The sequence below is a fragment of the Nycticebus coucang genome, chromosome 18 (genome assembly GCF_027406575.1).
Source record: "Nycticebus coucang isolate mNycCou1 chromosome 18, mNycCou1.pri, whole genome shotgun sequence".
Lineage (NCBI taxonomy): Eukaryota > Metazoa > Chordata > Mammalia > Primates > Lorisidae > Nycticebus > Nycticebus coucang.
In genome coordinates, this window is record NC_069797.1 from 12,530,694 (window position 1) to 12,551,884 (window position 21,191).

Below are 21,191 nucleotides of genomic sequence, written 5' to 3' on the forward strand. Positions count from 1 at the left end.
TCACATCTCACTGGAGCCAAATGGTAATTTCCCCTCTGGGTTCCTTACAAAAGTGGTGCTCAGGGACACAGATCACATGGCTTCCCAGCAGCCTCAGCGGCCACCAGCAGGACAGTGAACACATACATTGTGGTTTGTTCACATAAGGTGCTATCTGTAGCAAGGACTGTGTGGCCAGTAATGAGTGGCTGGTAACACGTGGCCAGATCTCACAGACATAAAGCAGTGCAGCCTGTAGTGATGAGGATTGGCTTAGTTGGGGGCAGGGGGAGAACAGGGATCCTCAGGAGCCAGAAACAGCCCCACACTTGGTTCTGGTGCTGTCCAGCAGGTGTACACATAGGAACTTTCTTAAAGCTATACTTCCCCTTTTTGCACTTCCCCTCAGCGTTGATCAAGCCCCATGTGCCTGATAAGTTATATCAGATTGAAGCAACTAAAATTGCCAATGCTGAGCACAGTGCCTGTGGCTCAGTGGGTAGGGCGCCAGCCCCATATACTGAGGGTGGCGGGTTTGAACCTGGCCCCAAACTGCAACAAAAAATAGCTGGGTTTTGCGGCGGGCGCTTGTAGTGCTAGCTACTCGGGAGGCTGAGGCAAGAGAATTGCCTAAGCCCAGGAGTTGGAGGTTGCTGTGAGCTGTGACACCATGACATTCCACTGAGGGTGACAGGATGAGACTCTGTCTCAAAAAAAAAAAAAATTGCCAATGCTGTGATTGACCATTTCTAACTATAAAAATAGTATTATTATGATTCAAACTAATACATCCTCAATATTAAAGAAAAACTCAGCAGTTTGAATAGTATTAACCAGGAAATGATCTGATAGTAAAAAACAGTACACCAAAAGTTTTGAAAGAGACATAATTATGGAAGTACAATTTATTTTAGCCACAGTGGTAGTGGTGGGGGGACTTTATGAGGTTAGGATGTTTGAGTCAAGACCAAATGCAAAAGGGAGCAAACTGAAGGAAGAGTCCTCAGGCATAGGAGTATGGCATGTGTAAAGGCCCTGGGGTGAGAACAAGCTCAGAGTGCCCCAAAGGAGCGCCTCTGAACAACTAAGCAGTGTCAACCATGGGCACCCTTACGGGGCAGGAGAAGGGGTTGGGGGCCTCTGGACACTTATGCATTTGCAGGATGTTTGGCCATGACACTCATGTTGCTCTGAAGCCCAGGCTGCCAGGTCCAGCCCAGATGAGTTGGCCTTGGAGACAGAATAACTTTTATGGGGTGACCTGAGGGGTGTCAGGAAAGCCCCATGTGTCTTCCCTGCTGCTTGGTCTGATGTTCATCTCTTTTCACCTCAAAGGCTGACATGTGCTAGGGAAATTGCTGTGTCTGGGGACAGTGAGGGGGCAGTGAGGGGCTCAATTATCTCCCTAAATCTGACTTGCAATACTTGAGAGGAAGGGGACAGGGTGGCTGTGGGCCAGAGAGACTGCTATCTCATGACTACCATGTAGGCTGGTGCCATCTCCTGTTTGGCAGCAGAGAGGCCTAGTGACCAGTTCAGGAGGGCTTCTTCAAGTGGGTGAGAGGACCTAGGCCCCAGCACCCAACTCCTCACACTCCCTGGGCCAAACACCCCTCATGGTCTGCTGGGCAAGCTAAGCACAGAGCCCTGTGGACAAGTCTAGCTTCCCCACCTGGCACCAGCCTTCCCCTGCAGGGCTAAGCCCTCCAAGGACACAGATCAGCCTTTCCTTCAGTTCTAGTCAGGAGACTGTGAGGAGGGCCAACTCCACCCCGCACACAGCTTCTGGAGCTTCAGCCCTCATCTGCTCATGGTCCCACCATGTCTGCCTCATGCACATAGCAACAGTGCCACCCTCGTTGCCCATGGAGCTCTCCAAGGCTTTGTCTTTGGTTTCTAGAATTCAGAATGTCTCAGGGACATTGTCTCTTGAGGGACAACAAGAGGCATCTAATCTGACTTTATCTAATGCTTTAATCTCTGCCTCTCCGCTTGCCTACCCCTAGGGTTAGGGAGCTCACTCTCTGCACACGCAGCCTTTGAGGACATGCTGCTGCCTCTGACTGATGGCCTGGTCAGGCCTACAAAGCTCCAAGTATCCTGAACCATGCACAGGGACTCTGGGCTGAGCAGGCCTCTGCTGGAAGGGTCTGCTGTGATCTTTCAGAACAGAGTTCATCACTGATGAGGAAACTACCAGATAGGAGCTCAGCTTGAGGAAGGGAGCTTGTTGGTGAAGGGGAGGAAAAGCCATCTCTGGTTAGCCCCTTTCCTCTCTTCAGGAGATGGCCAAAGGCCAGGGTCACATAGGACAAAAATAAGCCTCAGAACGTCCTGTGCAAGGAGCTAGGAGGGACAGGCCCAGGCTGGCTCAGTGGCACCTGGGCCCATTGGCATTCTTAGTCCCTGTCCTAGGAAGGTCTGCTTCTGGACTCTGTGTGGGGTCCAACTCAGGACACAACCATGCAGAGCCCTGATGGGCCCTACCCAGCACACTCCTAAGACCCAACTTACAAGAAACTTCTTAATGCTTTTTGCCTCTAGACCCAACTGTGTAGCCAACATTTCCTGCCTGAGGGGCCACCCCCAACGTTTGGTCAAATATTTTAAAATTTCCATTCCATTCTGTGCAGGAAAGTTGCTATGCTGCAAGTCAGATCTGTAGTCAGGCTCATAGCCTCTAAGTGGTGCATGTTGCCTCCTGCCCCAAACACACAGGACACAGAATTACCTGCTGCGCAATAGCACGTGCCTATTGTGTACGTGGGCAACATGGAGACACCCTGCTGGCTGCAGGCCCAGCAGTGGCAGGAAGCAGGCCTGCACATGGCCCTGGCACCGGCCGGCCCTCTACTTGGTATCAAACTGACCCTCCTGGGAACAGAGGCCTGGAAGGAATGGCTGTGTGGGGTCTACCTTGTTGGAGGTGGAGGAATGTGTCACTCAGTCTGGGGGTGTTGCAGACCCCTGCCTCGAATAACCTCCCTCTTGCACCCTCTGGGCCCTTTCTGCAGCCCTGTGTAGGGGCAGGGGCTCAGCTTCCTCCCACAGATTCAGGCAGACACTTGCCTCAGATGGACAGGGAAGGGGGGGAAGAGAGTGTCAATGGGGCAAGAACCAAGAATGGTGAGGTCCCAGTACCTGCCAGCCTGTCAGACGACTCCTGCATAAATTCTACCAGGGATCAGAGCCAGGCCTGGAGCTACTGATGTAGCTTAGATCTGGCTCGTGAGCCCTTGGGTGTTCACTATGTGATGTGTGTGTTTGACGTATCTGACAGTAAACGTGAGGCCTGAGAGAGAGGCAGAGACTGTGCAGCAAGCACCTTGGAGTATGGCAAGGGAACGCAGCAAGGGAAGGGAGGAAGTAGGCCGAGAGCCAGCAGGCTGGGGTTCAAGCCTCAGCCCAACAGTAACTAGCCGTGAGATCCCAAGCAAGTCACTTCCCTCTGACTCAGTTCTTTCTATAAAATGGGGAGAGTAATAGCTCCCACCCCTCCAGGTTGCCTGGGAAAGGTGGCATCACTTAGAACAGAATCTGGCACCCAAGTGGCATTCTCCCAGGCTCATGGTGGCCCTGGGCACTTGTGCAATTTGGCTGTAATCCTGGGTTACCAGTGGACGGGTCAATGAGATGCCCTTTGAGAGCCTTTCAGGTTAATGAGATCCCACAAGCCCTCTGTAAACACCCAAACAGATGGGCACTGGCACTCACGACACTGCCCACAGAGCACCATGGCCTGGGTGGCTGGCGCAGCTAATGGCTCTCTGGGTTTCTCCTAAAATCAGACATGCCAAAGCAAGACACTGTCACAGCCAGGAGCAGCTCTGCACCCTGACTGGGCTCAGTGGGGCTAGCTGGCACCAGACACCTACTGTGTCCAGCAGCAACCACGCACTCCTGGTTACTAGTCAACCTGGTTTTCTGCTGAGCACCCCCGCCCAGGCCTCATGGGTCATTTACTCCTGTGTTTACCAGGCCTTGGGCTCCTAGGAGTTTGCACTTGATCATCCAGTCACAAAACCCGAATCTCCGTCCTCCAGAATGGTGTGCTCCCTGAGCCTTCAAGGGCTCACTCTGGCTTTGAGTGCCAGCCCCCTCAACTATGAAAACGAGGATGTAAACGCCCAAGATGCTGGGGCAGAGGGGTGGGGACCCTGGCCTAGGCCTGGCCAAAGAGGACCCTTTAGGAGCTGGCAACAGGAAAAGGATGGGGGCGGCCCCGTGGCTGCAGAGCCCACCACGGCACAGAGCATTTCTGGTTGAAAGAAAGGAGCAGGCTGAAGCCTGCATAAGAGCACAGGGGTGGGAGAATACTCCTGCTGGAAGCCCCAAGGCCTGTGCCCGGTCCCTCCAGGTCCTGCCTGCAGCCCTTCGCCTGCAACCCTACGCGCTGCGCTGGGGCGGAGCGTCTGCTGCCCTCTGGCGGCCGGAGCGCGGCCGGGCAGTGGCTTACCGGGAACTAGCGCCGGCCTGGGGGCGCCAGCGGCTGGAGGCCGGGGCGGGCTCTGTGCGGAGGTCTGGCAGAGATACGGTCCTCTCAATCTCCCAGCAAACGGCACTGCCGTTATTGGATTACTATGGTTATTCTCTGGGGACACAGAGAAACAAAGTGAAGTAAGTGTAGGTGCGGGCGTGTTGCGAGAACGGGGGTCTTTGCCCGAAGTCACAGAGGATCAGAGGCACAGCCCAGACCAGAACTCTGACGCCCCTGCGGCCGCTGAGCTGGGTGCAGAGGGAAAGCGAAGTTGGCGCTTAGTGTCGACCCGACCCTGGATTCCGCGTCCGGCGGGTGCCGAGAGGCGGACGTGGGGGCGGGGCGGGGCGGGGCCAGGGGCGTGACGCATGGTGGGGCGGGGCGGGAACGCCGCGCAGGCTGAATATAAGCGCGGCAGCCGGGCAGACCTACCGGAGTTAGTGGTCTGTGTGCGGAGGTCGGTGTTCCGGAGCCTGAATAGAGCACAGCTGGCGCAGATCCCTCCGGCTGCTCACTCGCGTGCCCTCCGCACTTCTTTCGGTCCGGCGTTCACCCCCGCGGCCCCTCTGCCCAATGAAACTGTCTGCGATGATCAAGAAGATGTGCCCGAGTGACTCGGAGCTGAGCATCCCGGCCAAGAACTGCTACCGCATGGTCATCCTCGGCTCGTCCAAGGTGGGTAAGACCGCCATCGTGTCGCGCTTTCTCACGGGCCGCTTCGAGGACGCCTACACGCCCACCATCGAGGACTTCCACCGTAAGTTATACTCCATCCGCGGCGAGGTCTACCAGCTCGACATCCTGGACACGTCGGGCAACCACCCATTCCCCGCCATGCGGCGCCTCTCCATCCTCACAGGTGAGCGGGATGGGAGATCGAGCCTTACTATCGTGGGAGGGCGGGAGTTTTGCCTTTGGCGTCTGGAGAGGCCCGCGCCCCGCGCGCCCCACGCGGCAGCTGGAGCCCCGGCGGCCCCAGAGTCAACCCGGCTTGTCCGCCAGGCAGCCTCCCTCACCCATTCCTTTTTTGCTCCCTATGCCCCTGCAGGAGACGTTTTCATCCTGGTGTTCAGCCTGGACAACCGCGACTCCTTCGAGGAGGTGCAGAGGCTCAAGCAGCAGATCCTCGACACCAAGTCTTGCCTTAAGAACAAAACCAAGGAGGACGTGGACGTGCCCCTGGTCATTTGCGGCAATAAGGGTGACCGGGACTTCTACCGCGAGGTGGAGCAGCGCGAGATCGAGCAGCTGGTGGGCGATGACCCCCAGCGCTGCGCATACTTTGAGATCTCAGCTAAGAAGAACAGCAGCCTGGACCAGATGTTCCGCGCGCTCTTTGCCATGGCCAAGCTGCCGAGCGAGATGAGCCCCGACCTGCACCGCAAGGTCTCGGTGCAGTACTGCGACGTGCTGCACAAGAAGGCGCTGCGGAACAAGAAGCTGCTGCGGGCTGGCAGCAGCTGCGGTGGCGGACGCGACCTGGGAGACGCCTTTGGCATTGTGGCGCCCTTTGCGCGCAGGCCCAGCGTGCACAGCGACCTCCTGTACATCCGTGAAAAGGCCCAGGGTGGCTCCCAGGCCAAGGACAAGGAGCGCTGCGTCATCAGCTAGGAGCCGCTGCCGCGCTGGCGACACAGTCTGACGACCTTTTCTGTTTAAAAGTCAAGTCCGTCCGCCAGTCCTATGTGCCCCGGTCCGCGCAGCGAGCGCATGCATCTTCCCTCCCAGCGACCCGGGGAAGCGCCACCGAATGGACAAGCGACAGTCATCTGCTCTGGAAGGAAAGAAAACTGGCTAGGACTGGGTCTCCTCCCCATCTCCCCCATCGGTGCCCACCACCTCCGCGACTTGGGGGGCAAAGGCTCAGCAAAGCGTGGACTTATTTCTCGCGAAAACCTAAGCATGAGAGTAGGAAGGGACCCTATGGAGTGGATTAGCCACTGCTAGGCTTCAAGAAACTGTCCTGCTTGAGGGTCAGGACAGCTGGGCATTATCTCATCTGTGATTCTGGGTTGCCATGATAGCTGGCAAGCCCTTACCCTCCGGAAACTAAAGGGGGTGTGGGTCAAATCATACCAAGTGACTTGTTTACATGTGTGTGAGTGAAATTGCATAAAGGGAAACAAAACATAAAACCTGCACTTTAATAGTAGTTCTGGTGTCAACGTGGACATGAACAAAATCTTTTCCAGGTGTTTATACTGTTTGTGTGTGTGTGTGAGGTCTTTAAAGTTATTGTTGGTTTTTTAAAATAAAATAATTTAAAATGGAAGACTGGTTTTTGTGTTTAGAAATGCTGAGAAGGGAGGAGGCTGGGTTTCTGCTTCCGTGGAATTAGAATTCACCTTCCCTAGAACAGGAATATAACCCTGGCAGCTGAAAATAGCTTCAGCCACCACAGGAAAAATGGCTGGGGAGATGCTCCAGGTGCAGACTAAGTCCTCCTATTCAGGGTAGGCTTGCTGGATCTTAGGGTCCTCCCTAAAGCTGAAATCTTTCTGGCCATCAACCTGTTTAGTTTTCTAGGCTAATTCACACGGGGGCCTTATTTTCTGAAAGGACATTCCTATTTCCCCATTAGTATAAGGGCCACTGGAACTTTTGGACATTTTGTCACTAGACTCAGAGTGGGCCCAGGCTACAGAAAGATGTCACTCAGGCCCTGCTTTCACAATTAGGGAAATGGAGCCTGAGTTGCCACATTCACTGTCTGGAGATGCTGAAATCCAATTCCCATGGCCTTTGCCCGCCACCCCCAGCGTGAGCTCCAGCGCCCTCTTCACCTTGCTGTCTCCCTCTCAGTGGGACCAGCTTTACCTGCCACTAGTAACTGCAAACTTGGGCAGGCCCTACTCATCAGGCCCCAAATTCTCCATGGAGGAATACAGAGAACACTGTCTGCATGGGTTGCTGTGAGGACTGTGATGTTTGAAAAGTAGTCAAAGTAGCACAGCGCCTGCCACCCAGTAATCCAATTGGTGGCTCTGAGATGGTGATCAGCCCTGTGAAAGACATTCAACACTGGGAAGGAATTTCAATTTTCTTTAGTGAGGGCAACTCCCTACAGGACTGAACTTCCTTAAATCACCAAAAGGCATGCATCCCAACAGCCCAAGGGGCTTACCACAGGCAGGCACAGGGATGAGCCATTTGGCAAACTGCCCTTGGGGACAGTGCTGGTGTCGCTTGTGTGTACTGGGGTGCAGGAAAGGAGCAGAAGCTCCCCTCTGTGCCTGAGCAATGAGAGGAACCTGAGAGCTGTCCTGCTGTGAATTTTTCAGTACAAAAACCATGGCATCCAGAGAGCAGAGTGTAAGTTCTTTTAATTATATAAGATTACAATTGTATAATTTTATACAATTGGAAAATGTCACAATTCAAAACACTGGAACACAGGAAAGGTCCTATCTCTCTCTGCCTCTGTGAGGAGGCTTTCTCCATTTCAGTCTTGCACTGCAGAAAGACCTTGATGGTCTTGTATTTTTATGTGCTTTGTGTTTCATGGTATTTGGGCAGAGCCTTAAGAGTGGCTTGCCCACTACTCTGAAATTTCATGAAAATAACTGATTCAGTTAAGTAATAATCCCAAGATAGAACTGGTCTAAAAGGTGACTATCCACTTAAATTCAGAGTCTGCTTTTCTGCCCAAAGCCACTGAAATCTAATCTCCTTCACACACACTTCTTCCTAATACACCAGACTCTTTCTGACAGGTGGCTGCAGGTCACCACCACTGGAACTCTGCTAAAAACATCTCCAACCAATACTCCTGCCAACGAGGTCAGTTGGCAGGCAGCTGCTAAGCCCCTGGACTGGTCAGCACAGGTTATGTGCTTGTTTCTAGACGCAAACAATATTCAGTTACTTCTCACTTTATCCTTAAGAGGCAAGGGAAGAACTGCTCTTATCTCAATTTGACAGTCAAGGGGACAGCACACAAATAAAATGTCCTATCTAGAAGAAATCAGAAAAGCTGGGAGAGAACAAGGGCAGTTTATAAACATTGAAGAGCTAGAACTTGGCTGGGCAACTTCCAGGTCTACTTCACCCTGCCGAGGGACCATTCTGAACTATTACTTAGACAGGCCTTTTCTCTAAACAAAAAGTGCATCATGAACCCTTTACAGTGCAGTAAATGTTACTGACTCTTAAGTGAGAAGGCCGGAGGGGGGGAATACTTTTTTAAACCAGAAACCAGGTCGATGTGAAACTAAAATGCCAGAAGAGGGAAGATCTATTCGCTGGAAAACTGGCTTGAACCTGCACAGAAAGACAGCATCTCACCAAATCCAGGAAGCATTGTGGATATGAAGTGGTTTGGCCATTCTTGGGCACTAATCAAAGATGACAGGAGATGAAGGGAACATGAGCTGAATATCAGAACCTGGAGGAGGTAGGGAACCTGGAAGTGGGGGCTGCCTGGCAGGGCTCTGGGCTGATACTCCCCATGGATACAGTTCAATTCACTGGCTAAAACATAAAAGGAACCAAACTGTTTCAGGAGAAAAAGTCCCCCTCTGACCTTTCAAAACAATGTTCATTCTCTCACAGCCTTCTTTTATCATATGAAATGCACCCCATATGAGTGCAGGCCTAATTCATTCAGTGAATTCTATGCAAATGTTTCATGAAACTGGAGTTAATAGGAACAATATGTACCTGGTACACTCTGAGCATACTGGGGGTGGGAGGAGAGGGAGAGAAGGAAGCTTCGAGCTGCCTCCTTTCCCACTGTGCTCTTCAGCTCTGCCAGTGAGGGCACACACACAGCAGAGGCTCCTCCCCAGAGGCAGGGCAGAGTCCTCCACACTTCCCAGCCTCCACGAACATTCCGACTGCCACCAGCAGGGACTCAAGTTGTCAAGCATCTAGACACAAGGGAGCCCCAAAGGAGCCTAGTTTGTTGGCTCCCTACAGTCAATGCTGACCAAGCAGCCTGCTGGCTCTGAGGTTCACAGCTGGGGTCTAAAGGAACCATACTCCAAGGGAGCACTGGGGTGGGAAGATGTTTGCCACTCCCTTCTTTCTTAGGCATTCCTGAAGTCAGCCTCACTCTACTCCTTGGGGATTTCAAACATGCAGAGACTCTTATACTTTTGCAGAAGTTCATTCTTGGTCCTGACTTGCTCCCTGAGGCTGTGCAGCAGCAGCTGCTGCTGCTCGGGGCTCAGGTGGATGCCAGGCATGGTGCTGATGAGCTTTCGCATCTCCTGGAACTTGGATTTGAGGGCATTGAGGTCCTGGTGAATGTCTGGGCTGTCTTTGTCCATGCTGCAGGGGGCAGAAGGCAGTCATTAGCATTCACACTGGGATCCACATCTCATTTCCCTAGTACACTCTCTAGAACCAGCCATCACTCCTATAGTATCTTTAAGAATGCTGTGTTTGATATGCCTGCCCCTGACTAGACTATGTACCTCCAGAAGGCAGGGACCACTTCCTTCATAGGCAGCTATAACCCAAGAGAACCGAGTGCCTGACACACTCGCACAGGAAGGGACACTTAAAACTCTGTTCTTTAGTACAATCAACTGTTATTCCACAAAGGTGGGAACTGTCTGCCTTGTCACAGATGTCCTTCTATCCTTGGCCCAGTGCATTGGACACTGCAGGCACTCAAGATATATTTGTTGAAAAAATCCTCAGCAATTGCATTCATAAATGTGTGCTGAATAATATGCACAAACCAATGCCAACATTAGGTGACAAATGCCGAACAAAACTTGCTGAAATACGACATTTTGTCTAATTTGAGCAATTTCCAGGCCAAATAGGAGACTTTTAAAACTAGCAAGAGAAAGATAACTTTACCTGATGTTTTGATGCTTGCTTGAGCCTGTTAACATAGACTAATTTCCACAGAGCTGTTCACAAATTTTAAATTAGTTACAAGCTATTGGAAAATTTTCAATAGGTACAGACTCTCTCCCACCATACTCAAAGTAAACTCCTTGCCTTCAGGTCAAGCTCATTTTCAAAGCAGATCATTCACTTCATCTCACAACTATTATTAGCTACGTAGAGATCCATGCTCCCCCCTCACTACCAAATTAAAAACAAGAACAAAAAACCTCACCCAAGATTAAGGAAATAGCTCTGAGTTGCTTACCTGGATGAGCTTTTGAAAAGCAGCAGCTGAGACTATAAAAGCCAATCCAGTAAGCTGTTCTAAAAGTAGCCATTGAGGTTAGTAAAAAACTGTGAGTGATCACTTATTTCGTTTATAAATGTTCATCCCTGGTGGGATGTTTCAACACAGATAATGCTAATTCACATTTAGTTTTCATCTGGTTACGTAGACAGAAAACCCATCTCCCTGGAGATCCATCAGTTACATCTCCCGCCCAGCAGACCCGACCGCCACGAGGGCCTGCTTGCTGTTTATTAACATCTCTAAACTCAGAGGGAAGATCCGAACAGTCATTTATTTTAGGAACCAATAGCTAGCCAACCATTTCCTGTCATTTGATGCTCTTAACTTAGAGATGTAATTAATAATATACCTTATCTCGGTTTCTAGGAGGAATAATTGGTATTCATGAGAAATGAAAATATTTGGAGGGAAGCAAATAAGGAACATCTCTTATTTTAGTTCTTTTCAGTTTAGCCCTGATCTACAAATGTGGACAGAAACCATCTGGACTTGTGAAATCATCATACCTAGACAGCATGTATGATAACACATTCTTATGAATTTAAGTCCCAAGGAGGTTTTAAAATTAAAGTATAGTTTTAAGAAAATGGATTCATATCCTCTGAAAAGATACAGTAAAAGCAAAATATACAAAAAACGGAAATTTGGAAGAAAGTTTGATAATCTAGTTCTTGACGCAAACATAACATGGCCCCAAAGAAAAGTTAATTCTGACTATTAAAAGTGGGCCATATTTAAAACGCTCATTTCTGAAAACTCTCACATCTCAAGGGTTGCTCATTCTTCACCTGGTGAACTTTCTGGAAAGGAGATGATCTTCACCTAATAAAAAAGGAGCATTTGAAAAGCTGCCTGGAGGGGAGCTGAGATGAAAGGGGGCCTCGCAGCCCACAGAGAGGCCCCTGTGCAAGCTCTTCAACCACCCCAACTGGTAAACAGAACTCCCGGAGCGAGGAAAACACGCTCTTTAAAACACACTGTGAAACAAGGGGGCACCGGTGAAGCCAGAATGACTGAAATATTCAAGCCAAAAGAAAAGGGACAAACCCAAATACTGAGTGAATAAAGGCAGAGGGCTCTAAATGGGCCTGGCTTTGTGTTCAATGTTAGTCATCAGCCAATTTTAGAAGGAAGGAAAAAAATGTGACTAGGTCAAGGATGAAAATTGTACAAACAAGCAATGTCTACACACTTTTGGCCCACCTACCCTGCTTTTGAACAAAAACACTATTGCTAGGGGTGATCCTCAGAGCACCCCTCACTTGGATGACAGACATTTCTATCTGTGTCACCAGACTCATGGGCAAACTACACAGGGTTTAGGTGAGTGGGTCTGAGAATCATGCCTCAATTTTCTTTATTTTTTCTAAGTGTGGACAACTGAGTACAGATGCAAACTGGCCAGCAACTGTGTGGTATGTGCACTGGTAACTTTGAAGCAATAAGAATCCCCTGATCCCCACCTCCTCCCAACCCTGACAGTCATTTCTTTTGACCTCTCAGTGACATTTGACTTGGTTTCCCATTTCTTTCTCCTCAAAACTTTTGACCCCCTTGCCTCACACCCCACTCTGTCTAGCTGACTTTCCCTGGGACTGGCCCTTCCCAGCCTTCTCCTCTGCCCCTAGTCTCTCCTCCCGTTGCACTAACTCCAGTGGCTCTCTTCTATCCCCCCCCAATTTTTTTAAATTAGTGATAAGTGTTTGAGGAAAAAAATTCAAAGATGACAAGACATCCAAGGCTTAGAAAAGTCCCTTTAATTCCATGTCCTAGAGATAAAACCTTCAATATGTGGTGTATACTGTTTCAGACAGCCTTGAAATATACAATAACATACAAATACAGTTTTGTTACTTAACAGAAATGGAACCATACCCACCTGGGATTTCTTCCATGTTAATACATATATGATTATACAGCTAAATTATTTGGCTGTTCATGGGTATTTGGAATATTTGCCATTTATCAGAATGACAAGGAACATTTTATACACAGTTTATCTGTATGCACTTTATGCAAGTATTTTGGTAATTCCCTAGGAGTGGGAATTTTGGGTCAAATGTTATATATATTTACATTTTTGACAGATATCACCAAAATGCCCTCCAAAAACCCTGCACTGACATACATTCCACGTGACCATGGCCAACACTGGCTATTACTTATCTATTAGCTATCTCCACATCTCTGTTCCAATTCTGCCCTGACCTGAGAGGCCTTTGGGAAAGAGGCTTTGAACCTCATACCCTTGCTTCCATCTGTTCTAAGGGACATGTGAAGAACATTCTTTTTAGGGAATAGTGACAAAAGGCTCTGCTACTAAAGGGAGTTTGAAAAGACATGGCCTAGGACCATTCATGCACTCCTGCCTCTGAAAGCTGAGAACATTTCCCTAGCCAGTCCTCAGTCCTGAATTTCAGCTCCCTCCTTCCCACAGTTACCAAGGGGAGGTGGCAAATGTCTGGAGTAGACTCACTGGCTGCCTCTGACGTGCTAGAAGGCTGTCCTCCCAGACTTACTCCTGTATGCCTCCTATTCTCCCAGCTACCAGTCCTGTCAACTCCATCCACCTCCTCCAGACCTCTCCTGTCCACCCACTGCCACCTCACTACTGCACTGCCTTTCTGTGGAAACAGATTTTCCTCTCCTCCTAAACCTTCTGCCCCACCTGCCTTCAGAAACCCAAGTCTGAGCAGGTTACTAGCTGCTTTAAAATCCCAGATGGCTCCCACCCCAAGACAATACCTCCCAGAAGCACCAAACTGCCTCTAGCCTTCCCAAGTAGACAGGTCTAAATCCTCCCTGTGTAAATTTTTCAGGCACCCTGAGGAACTGCAGACTAAGATGGAGGCCTGCCTTCAGGACCTGCCTGGTGGGGCCCAGCAGAAGCTTGGCAAGTTACACGGAACAGAAGGAAAGGCAGAGACAGGGGAGTGAAGAAGCTGCTGAGCAGTCTTACAATGCTTCCTCCACAATCTACGACATGCCCCTCCTGTGGGCACCATCCTTTTCCCTGGGATGTAACAGAGGAGGAAGGAAATTAAGGACAGAGGGTTGCATTACCGCATGCAGACCACCCTTAGGAGCCGATGTGGGCTCTTTGTGGGCCATATCCTGTACAACCCAGGAACAGGCCTCAGCTGGTGTGGAGGACCAGGCAGATGAAAATAGACACATATGTGGGAAGCAGCCATCTGGTAACACCCTGTTCCCATGAAAGCGATCTTGTTGACCTGCTTCAACACGCTGACTCTTTGAAGCAGCATGGCCAAGCTCAAAGGGTACAGGACAGCATGGTGTGCTCAGCACTCAGCTGCCTCTGTGGTGGCAAGGAGGGCTCCTCTCTACCTAGTGCCCCAAGGCAACTAAAAGAATTGAAACATTTAATTTAAAAAATTGTTTGAAAGTATCCATACTGACAGAAGGTTCTATGTGGGCCAAAACATAAAAAAAAGCAGGGCAGTAACCACCACAATTCAGAATGCCTAGGCTGGGACACTCAGTTCCAGCCTCTGGTTAGATCACTAAGTGTGAAGGAAAAAAATGATAGCTTTTCCTGTGTAGCAGACCTCATTTCATTCCTCCTTTAGTACATATGTACTTTTATAATGTAGCTTCTACATACACCAAGAAAGGTCTCAAAGAGTTATGGTTTGTATTTCTGATAGGCATAAAAATGAGATTTTTCTTTTCCCTTTCCTCACTCCTTAAAAATAACAAATGTGTAGTCTTAATCATTCACCCACGGGAAAGACATGAGGAGAGAAGAAATGGGCTCCAACTCCATGCAGCACTGTCCTTGCTGGGGCTATCCAGCGAGACAGGGCCCTGGAGCCCAGGGGAGGCTCTGGCTCGAAGAGCTCTCCATGCTGCACTTCTGTGGGCACTCCTAGCAGAAGGCTGGTGGGCCCACCAGCCTGGAAGACTTCACCCACCCAAAGGAACTTGCAACAGAAGGTTCTTCTCTGGGCTTTGTGTTAGATGGGTCAGGCAGGGAACTTGAACATCATCTGCAGAGACCCTTGAATGGAGGGTTAAAAGTTTGGGCTCAATTTGGGGAGAACAGGAGGCAGAGAAAAATTGATCTGATAACATGCACAGGATGAATTAGAGAGAGGAAAGTATGAAGGCAAAGAAGCTAAGTAAGTAGTGATTATAAAAAGCTAGGATAGAAGACTTGGCCAGTGAGTGGTATCAACAGACTTAGAAATAAAGAAACAGATTAAAGAAAAAATGTTCTACTAACTAAAAGCAAGACGAAGACAACTAGGCTTAAAAGACAACAAAATTTATCATGAAGATACAAGAACTAAAATAGTTTGGCATTGGAGAAGAACAGAGAGTCCGGAAGCAAAACACATGGGAATTCAGTGTACGAAAAAGGCAGCAACTCAAGCAGGGCACGCAGTGAAGATTCAATAAAACAGCAGTGGGAAGATGTGGCTAACTAGGGGAAAAGCTGGTACCACCTACTCTTTTTACCAAAGTAAATTCCACAAATATCAAAGAATTAAAAAGTAAAAAATGGAACCACAAAAGTCCTAGGAAAAAGGGCTCAATATCTATAATTTTAGAGTGGAAAGCCCTAAGTAGGACCAAAACTCAGAAGCTGTAAAGGAAAAACTTAATTTGACTGTGCAATTACATGATTCTGAATGAATAAAACAATTATCATGACCATGAACAATGAAGAAAAAAAAGCCACAACTTGTATTTTTGACATACAAAACACCATTTCCTCACTGTGTAACAAGTTCATAAAAAGAATGACATAATAGAAAAATGAACATTCTATTGGGAAGAAGTACAAATGATACATCAAATTGCGTATGAACAGATGCTTTACTCAATGGAATAAAAGACACAGATCAATTTATCTTCTGACCTATCAGACTAGCCAAGGTTAAAAGTTTAATAGTGATTGCAAAAATATGGGGAAAGACACATGTTGGTGAAAGTATAAATTGGTGCATTCTTTCTGAATTTGCTAATAGTGATCAAAATTTTAAATTCACATATCCTACTGCTAGAAATGTATCCTTCTGAGACTCCCAAGAGTTCACCAAGATAGCACTGACTGCAACAGAGAAATGTCCTTGAACAGGGAACTGTTTAGGTAAATGACAGTACATTCATAAGGTGCAATATTATGCAGTTCGGAGTCAAGGGAGGGAGCTGGGAGGAAAGGAGGGAGAGGCTCACTTTCTGTTTTATATTTATGGATTCCAAGAGAATCCATCTACAACTTTTTTTTTATATATTCTGGGTGGCAGATTTATAGGTCATTTTAGGTTAATAGATTTTTTTCAGGTTAACTGAAACAGTCTAGTCTACAGGACTTAATTTTGGAGGAACTAAAAAGACAGTGCTCTAAATTTAGCAACAGCTATCAAAATAAAAGATACATGTACCCTCTAGCAATTCACTGCTAAGGGTTTACCTCATCATAAACTTACTCAAATACAAGGATGCTTACTCCAACACTGCTGGTAAAAGCAAAAATTAGAAAAACACCCAACAGTCCATAAACAAACTAGTTACATAAATTATGTGCATCCATAAGAGGCAATTCTCTGCAACCTCCTTAACGAGGCAGATCTTCATATACAGTATGGAAAGGTGTCCCAAAAAGACTAAGTAGTGAAAAAAGCAAAGTATAACATGATGTCAATTTGTGTAATTTTCTTGTTTTTCATTTATAAAATTTAAATTTATATAATTTTTTACAAAGACATGCATGTATTATTCCTGGAAGGAAACTGAAGAAAGTATTAACAGTGGCTACTAATGGTGAGCAGACTTGGGGGAAAGAATCCTCTTTTCTTACAGTAGTAGGCTTTTATTTTTAATACCTATTATGCCATGAATTCATAGGGAAAAGGTTCAAGTAGCTCAGGGAGGCGCCTTGCCATTGAATGTGACAAAGCTTTGTATGACTATTAAGCCATGAATTCATGGGGAATAGGATTCAGCACCTTATATTACTGTTAGATGGGGGTCTCCTGGTTATCCTGCGTGCTATGCTGTAGACCTATTATGCCATGAATTCATAGGCAATGGGTTCCAGGAGCTCAGGCTCCTTTCTGTTGGTTCTCACAAAGTGAGCTTCTCTGAAGTGAGCTTCAGGCTGGTGCTTCAGCTGAAACCAGGTACCTTTCTCTTTGGCTTCCTTCTTTTTCTGATCTTTCCTTCACGTATTTCAGGAAGCTATCTTGGCTCTTAAGCTTAATATGCTCAATACGAACATTAATCCTCTTGGCAAGAATCTTGCTCTTAACTTGTTTACAACAATCCCAATAGTATGCTGGGTAATATTGTAGACCCTTCCAGTTTTGCCATGGTAACATTTGTGTGGCATGCCTTTTTGAACAGTACCCATTCCTTTGATGTCTATAATGTCACCTTCTTTTTTTTTTTTTTTTTTTGTAGAGACAGAGTCTCACTTTATGGCCCTCGGTAGAGTGCCGTGGTCTCACACAGCTCACAGCAACCTCCAACTCCTGGGCTTAAGCGATTCTCTTGCCTCAGCCTCCCGAGTAGCTGGGACCACAGGTGCCCGTCACAATGCCCGGCTATTTTTTTGTTGCAGTTCAACGGGGCCGGGTTTGAACCGCCACCCTTGGTATATGGGGCCGGCGCCTTACCGACTGAGCCACAGGCACCGCCCAATGTCACCTTCCTTATAGATTGGCATATATGTGGCCAAAAGAACTACTCCATGTTTTCTAAAAGGCCTAGAGAACATGTATTGGGTGCCTCTCCTCTTTCCCTTTGTTTTTATCATTTTGGTGAATTACTGGAAGATGGTGTCTCCGGCCGAAAGGCAAGAACCCTTTTTCCATTTTATACTTGGCTTTACATCTGAATTTGTAATGGCTACTTTTATTAAATAATATTTTTAAAACCTTAATGAAGTAGGGAATTCTGAATTCTTTATGAAAACAGGAAAGGCGGAATTCACTACTTCAGGTTTTACTTCTTCATTCATCTCTTAGGAAAGGGGTAAACAAACAAAAGAAGGGGGAGTTACAGGAGAGGAAGAGATCTAGGGCCTGGAAGAATCACTCCAGGGGACTGAACAGGGTCTCAGCCCTCATCTCCTCTTGCCAGGCTTGCCTCAGGGCATTGTCTTAATGGGCTCTCCAGCCTTTAAGTTTAACTAGCTCCCCATTCCTCCCCAAGAGAAAGAGCTACCCTTTGTATCTGTGTTTTCCCTCCTCCCCAGCCTTCCCTTCCTGTCTCCCTCTTCACACCTTCGATTTATGCTCAGTATCATCAAGCTGAGTTGACCCTCATGAGTTGATGCTCCATGTCTTTACCTCTGTTGTTCCTACAGCATCCTTCCTCCCTCCTTCTCTTAATTTAAGATTCATTGTTGGCGCCATTCTTTTTTAGAAGTTTTATTTACATTTACATTTTTCTTGAGACAGGATCACTCTGTTGCCCTAGGCTAGATGGCAGTTCAACCTAGCTCACTGCAACCTCAAACTCTTGGGCTCATGCAATCCTCCTACCTCAGCCTCCCAAGTACCTGGCACTACAGGCTCCCATTATAACACTGGGCTAATTTTTCTATTTTTAGTAGAGATAGGGTCTCACTCTTGCTCTGGCTGGTCTCCAACACCTAAACTCCTCCTGCTTTGGCTTCCTAGAGTGCTAGGATTACAGGTGTGAGTTACTGCACTCAGTCCTCCGTTGTGATTTTTTAAAAAAAAAATTCCTGCATACCCCTCTCAGAGGGAACAGAAAAGCACATGTGATCCACACAATCTTTCACAGATACGCTCTTGAGTACACCTCCCAACAATCCAATGACTTTATCATTATTTCTATTTTATAAGAGAAAAAGTAGCTAAGAGAAGCTATGTTAACTTTCCAAGGTCACCTAGCCAGTACGTTAACAGAACTATAATTTGAACCATCTTTTGAAGTCCATTATTAATATATTAGAGACAAGAAGATTATAGGTTGTTAAGGTTAAGTATTTACCAAGTTTTTAAGGCAAATGATAGTACACATTTTGAATCTAGGACTGTCCAAAGCCTGTTCTCTCTAACTTACTGCCCCGTTTATAAGGCCAGTCCAAACCAACTATGGGCTCAAGAGTATACTCTCGAGGATCCAAGACTTGTCTTTGTGAATGTGCATGTTTCGTGCTTTCGTTTTTCCACATTTTCTTAAGACCAGTATATCGGAGTTAATCCAGACAACACCTTTAAAATCCAGCACAGCCCTGGAATTGCAAAGTCTGCATTTGCATTTGTTTGTGATTATTATCATGGGCTAATGAACACAGAACAGAGTCAGCCTTACTCTAGGGACAGTATTTTCACACCAAGTGAAGCCAAATGAAGTCAGGGTGTAATGTGAGAACAAAGGCTTTGCAATCACTTAAAAAGAAAAGCAGCAGCAGGGCAGCAGGATTCCAGTTTATCCAAACTGAAAAGCTGGGCCATTAAGAATCAAGACTTTGGTGTTGAGTAGGAATTTCATTTGAGCAAAATATCAAAGAGAACATTAATATTCACTTGAATGTGACTGGAATGGTAATTTTCTTTTAATTTACTTTAACCAGTCGTTGTGGCAAGCACCTGTAGTCCCAGCTTCTTGGGAGACTGAGGCAAGAGAATCATTTAAGCCCAAGAGTTGGAAGTTGCTGTGAACTGTGACATCATAGCACTCTACTGAGGGTGACATAGTAAGACTGTCTCAAAAAAAAAAAGAAAGAAAAACTAGGCACGAGTCATGGTGGTCACCTGTAGTCCCAGCTACTTGGGAGTCTGAGGCAGAAGGATCACTTGAGCTCAGGTGTTTCATGTCGCTGTGAGTTGTAATCATGCCAATACACTCTATCCAGGGATACAGAGTGAGCCTCTATCTCAAAAAAAAAAAAAAAAAAAAAAAAAAAAAACCAAAAAATTACAAGCATGAGATTTTATACCTAGCTGAATGAGGGCCAAAAGGACAACCACTTCCTTTAAGACTATACCATGTTAGAAGGAAGTTAGTACATGGGGCTCTAAGCATTTGGGGGAACTTCTGTATTCTTGTCTCTTCCAATATTTCCCATTACCATTCCATTTCTTTCAATCTCTTGAATTATAGGTTATTCCAGATTGTCTTTTTCCCATTCTAACTGGTCAGCTCTTGGGGGTGGGGGTGGGGAGTTAGCTCCCCGGTGTACGTGCGATAGCACTTAACAGTGATCTGCTGTAAAAAGGAACCAAGGTGAGGAAACTGAGGCTCAGGGATGCACACTCGAGCAGCTGGACAATAGAGTCTGTGCACTGAGTCTCTTAAGTTGGCTTCATTTTAAAGAATATCGCAACACTCGGGGCCCCAAAGCGTTTGTTGAACTTACAGACTGTCCTGTGGTTTTGGGAAAGGTCTCCTCCCCTCTGGGTCTCAATCTTCCAGCTTGTGAAATGGGAGCGTGCCCCAGACCTCTGGCAGCTCTGAAACGGATGAGACGGAAAGCGAGAGGGAGTATGATGACTGGTCCTCTCTCAGGCACTTACCATTTGATTATGTTGTGAACCAAAGGTAAAAAGGAGTAATTCTCTTCCTCCCTCACGAGGGCGGGTGACTGAGGCCGGGACGACTGCTGAGGTTGAGGCGCAGCGACAGGTGGCGGCGGCTGAGGAGGCGGCAGCGATTTGGTGTCAGGCAGCGGCTCAGACGACGGCGGCAAAGCGTCTTCGGCTTGTCGCCCAGTGGCCACACCAGCGGAAGCCATGGCGGACTCTCTCTGCTAGTCAAATCAACCAGGCCTCCAGGGGTCGACCAGTCGAATGCGTCGCTGACTCAACGTCACCACCGCGCGCCGGCGGGGGTGGGACCTAGATAAAGGCTCTGAGCATGCGCACCGGGGCAGAAACGCGGGAGGAGGGCTGGGGCCGGGCATGCTGTTGCTAGGTAATGGGCTGGTGGGTGGGTTGGTGTGGCCTGGATTTGGTTGTGAGTCAAGATTAAATTATTCAATAGTGAGAAATAAGATATTTATTTCAGAAATGTCTTCTTACTCCTATTCATTGACGAAAAAGGCTCCACAGCAACTAATAGGAAGTCTTGAAATAAATAAGGCGCAGCTCGGCCCAGACGGCTGAAGTCTGGCTGAGAACCCCCTGGGCTGCGGGAGCGTAGACTGCGCTTTCAGCGCCTGTGTGAGTGAGGCTTGGGCTCCCCGCTCGCTGAGAACCTCCAGCTCCTGCGCCACGCGGGCTTTCAGGAGGAGAGCAGCAAACCTCAAAAGAGCCCCTAGTGTGAGATCTGGTGCTGAGCCCCAGGGACACTTGTCCCTCCAAGTTGCTCCCGGCTGTAGAGGGAGGAATTAATAATTACACTCAACAAACATTTAGTCCGCATCTGCGGGATGGCAGGTGCTGGGCTAAATGCGTGTGTGTGTGGTTGGTGGGGAAGAGGTACTCATTTTCAGTGCAAGGTAGAGGGGATTTGTTCCAGGAATGAACGCCATATCCTACAAAAAGGCCAACTTCAGGTGTTCTCCATACCTTTGGGCTAGTTCCTTATTCCTCACCTCTAAAATCTCATTTAGTTCAGGGTCAACACTAAACTGTGTTC

At 47.7% G+C, this 21,191-nt stretch overlaps 2 protein-coding genes across 3 annotated transcripts; one reads left to right on the plus strand and one right to left on the minus strand.

Annotated features, from left to right (window-relative positions):
* Window positions 1–695: 695 nt before the first annotated feature.
* On the plus strand, window positions 696–6,722 carry RASD1 (ras related dexamethasone induced 1). Of its 2 annotated transcripts, XM_053568457.1 has the most exons (3): window positions 696–3,078; window positions 3,128–5,315; window positions 5,505–6,722. In XM_053568457.1, the coding sequence occupies exons 2-3, from the start codon at window positions 5,030–5,032 to the stop codon at window positions 6,065–6,067; spliced, it is 849 nt and encodes a 282-aa protein (XP_053424432.1). In that variant the 5' UTR covers window positions 696–3,078; window positions 3,128–5,029; the 3' UTR covers window positions 6,068–6,722. The 2 variants fall into 2 exon arrangements, with proteins under 2 accessions (XP_053424432.1, XP_053424430.1); XM_053568455.1 differs by having other exon boundaries at window positions 3,128–6,722.
* Window positions 6,723–7,762: 1,040 nt separating this feature from the next.
* On the minus strand, window positions 7,763–20,404 carry MED9 (mediator complex subunit 9). Its single transcript, XM_053568462.1, has 2 exons — window positions 20,129–20,404; window positions 7,763–9,727 (listed from the first exon to the last, which is right to left on the minus strand). The coding sequence occupies exons 1-2, from the start codon at window positions 20,344–20,346 to the stop codon at window positions 9,511–9,513; spliced, it is 435 nt and encodes a 144-aa protein (XP_053424437.1). The 5' UTR covers window positions 20,347–20,404; the 3' UTR covers window positions 7,763–9,510.
* Window positions 20,405–21,191: the final 787 nt, after the last annotated feature.